Genomic DNA, 2,643 nt, shown 5'->3' with positions numbered 1-2,643 from the left:
CCCATTTGGAGACATTCTTCTCCATGTGCCACCACCACAGCAGGGTGGGACATGCCGTATCCATCTCAGCAGTGTGACAGATGACAGAAATCACTTTTAATCCCTTACCACCAACTGCACAGCAAGCTTCTGGCCAGAGACCTGGCCACTGTTCTCCCTAAGGCCTTTGCAGCATCATTGGTGCCCAGCGTACCTGGTGGCCGGAAAGACAGTCTTTATTCTTTATCCTGGAACCCTTCCATGTTGGCACTGTCCTGTTTTTAAATCAGTGTTGTAGGGTACAAAGTCAAATTTGCTGCAGAAGCCCAGTTACAACAGATTATTTTTACCTATCATTTTTCTTCCCTCTCCCTTTGTGCTCTGTTACACATGGTGGTGATGGACACAAACCCAGAGTGGGAGCTGTGCAGGTGGAGTTTTGCTCTGCCCTGTAAAAGGGTGAGGAACTGAGATGTCTTGTGGGGGTTTAAGGTCAAATCATGCAGCTCCGAGTCCTGCTGGGACCTGTTCTTTCCCTGTTTCCTTGTCACCTGGCTGTACTTGGGCTTGTCCCAGCAGATCCTACTGTTGCCAGCCCTACCTCCCTCAAAAGCAGTATGTGCCATGTCTGGTACTGATGTGTCGTATATGCCACATCCCGTTGCCGGCTGCGCAGCCACATCAGCTGTGCCCTGGCACTGCTGCAACACTGGGAACTCCTGCCTGTGCTACACCATGGCACTCTGCCATCACACCCTCCGGGTCCTGTCCCCTGCCATTGTCACACCTGGGTTTTGTAATTGAGCATTCGTTTTTGTGCCAAAATATGAGTGCTGAGCAGCATTCCCGAGAGCCTCTTAGTAACAGCACTCAGGCACTCCTCCAGGGTTAACCATGGGTGTAAATAGTGACGCAGGGGATTAGCTCTAAAGCACTTGCTTGCCAGCCAAGTTTCAGTGTCCAGTCCTTAACGCTGTTTCACTGACTCAGCCTAGAAAAGGAACAGTTGACAGAAGCAATAGAAGGCTCTCAAATCTTGACTGGCAGGGGAGGAGATGAATAATGGCTGGATTTATTTTTTTGTTATAAAGGCAGGCGGGCATGCAGCAAAAGTACCAGATGTCAGGTTCAATCCCCACAAATGGAGGCGTTTTCTTTGCACCAGGTGCAGATAAACTGTGGGATTCATTATTTGAGGATTTATGGGCTTTACATGGGCTCAAAAGCCAACCAGACAAGACCACTAAAGAGAAATCCATTGAGATCTCCCGAGTACAAAGGCACATTGTTGGCTCTATACATGCCTGAGCCATGAGTCACCAGAGGCGGGGAAATGTCACTACCCGCTTGCCTAGTCTTTACCCTCAACCCTGGCACCCACTGTGGGCCCTGGCGAGGGCCACGATCGGGACGGTATGCCATGGACCTGTGCTTCAGCCATGTACAGCAGCTCATGTATAAACCTTAAATGACCCTTGTGTTATTTAAGCTGAATTGCAAAGAGCTGCCTCCTTCCATTCAGCTCTGGTTTGCCAGCTTGCAGCAGAGCAGCGCCTCAGAGCACACAGTACAGCTGGGCATCGCACGGCTCCCAGCACGCAGGCAGCTTTGGCAACAAAATACTATTTTCAGTAGTAGCGCTTCCAGGTATCATTTGAAGAAGGTGCAATTGCTCTGTCCTGGCTCAGGAGTGCAAAGGTAGAGCCTTATCAGCAGGATATAGTGCTCCTTCCTGTAAACACACCTGTGTTTTCAGCAGCCCGGCTGGAGCGGGGTGAAGTCGCTCACGTCGAAGCGGCTTGGCACACCGGGGTGCGGCTCCGCAGCTCCCGGCCAGGCTGGGACTGCGGCAAGTTCTGGCCAAAGGTTATTTACGTCACGGCGTGCCATGTCCCCTTCGCCTCCCGGGCTGAGGATTTTGGCACACAGCATTATTGGAGGTGTGGATAAGTCCTGAGCTGTCATGCGATCGTTTCCTGATTGCACAGACTTCCCAAAGAAACCTGCTGGTGGCTGATAACAGGCACTTTTCCCTGCGATTTTGTGCCCAACAAGCAGTCACTGCTGAAGAGTGAAGCCGGCAGGAAAAACGCTTTCCCGCTCTGCTGCCGTGTGCTGTGGAAACCCCCGCTTGTCTCCTCCAGAACTCTCCCTAAAACGCTCCTCTGGCTGGCCCGATGCGACACTCCTCCGGTGCCAGCAGCTTGCTCCTTGCCCACCATGGCTGCTCATGCCCAGACACCTGCTCTTCCTCAGACGGTGGCTGAGCTAGCGCTGGGCGGCCCCGAAAGGCGCTTTTCACTCCCTTCCTCCTCGGCTGGCGCCACGCGGGCCAGTCCAGGATGGGGGGAAAGAGCCAGACGAGGGTTTTTTGGGGCACGGTGGGTCACCACGTCTCCCGGCAGGCTGGAAACCCCGCAGGGCCTGCCCCCAGCCGCCTCCCAGCGCCGGGGTGGGGGGGCTCCCGTGTGCGAGGGGCGGGCAGTCCGGGCAGCAGGGACCCCGGCGGGTCACCAGCCCCGGGGACAGGGCTAGCCACGTCCCTGAACGCCATGTCAGGTAACGCGGCCCGTGCCGAAGCCCAGCTGCTCCCAGGCGGCCCCCGAGGGGCTCTCCCCGCCGGACGGCGGCTGCCACGGCCCCGCAGGGGCGGATCTCTTTTGC

The 2,643-nt window shown here is 55.5% G+C and overlaps 1 protein-coding gene across 1 annotated transcript in view; it reads left to right on the top strand.

Moving 5' to 3' along the window:
• The first annotated feature begins 2,531 nt into the window (after window positions 1-2,531).
• Window positions 2,532-2,643, top strand: part of TPRN (taperin) — a 16,865-nt gene continuing 16,753 nt past the window's right edge. Inside the window, exon 1 of the mRNA XM_010571145.1 lies at window positions 2,532-2,538. Coding sequence (XP_010569447.1) covers window positions 2,532-2,538 — 7 coding nt within the window. The remainder of the gene's footprint in view (window positions 2,539-2,643) is intronic.

The sequence above is a fragment of the Haliaeetus leucocephalus genome, unplaced genomic scaffold (genome assembly GCF_000737465.1).
Source record: "Haliaeetus leucocephalus isolate CR32 unplaced genomic scaffold, Haliaeetus_leucocephalus-4.0 Scaffold306, whole genome shotgun sequence".
NCBI lineage: Eukaryota > Metazoa > Chordata > Aves > Accipitriformes > Accipitridae > Haliaeetus > Haliaeetus leucocephalus.
Note: the sequence above shows the minus strand (reverse complement) of the source record. Positions and strands in the feature narration are given on the sequence as shown.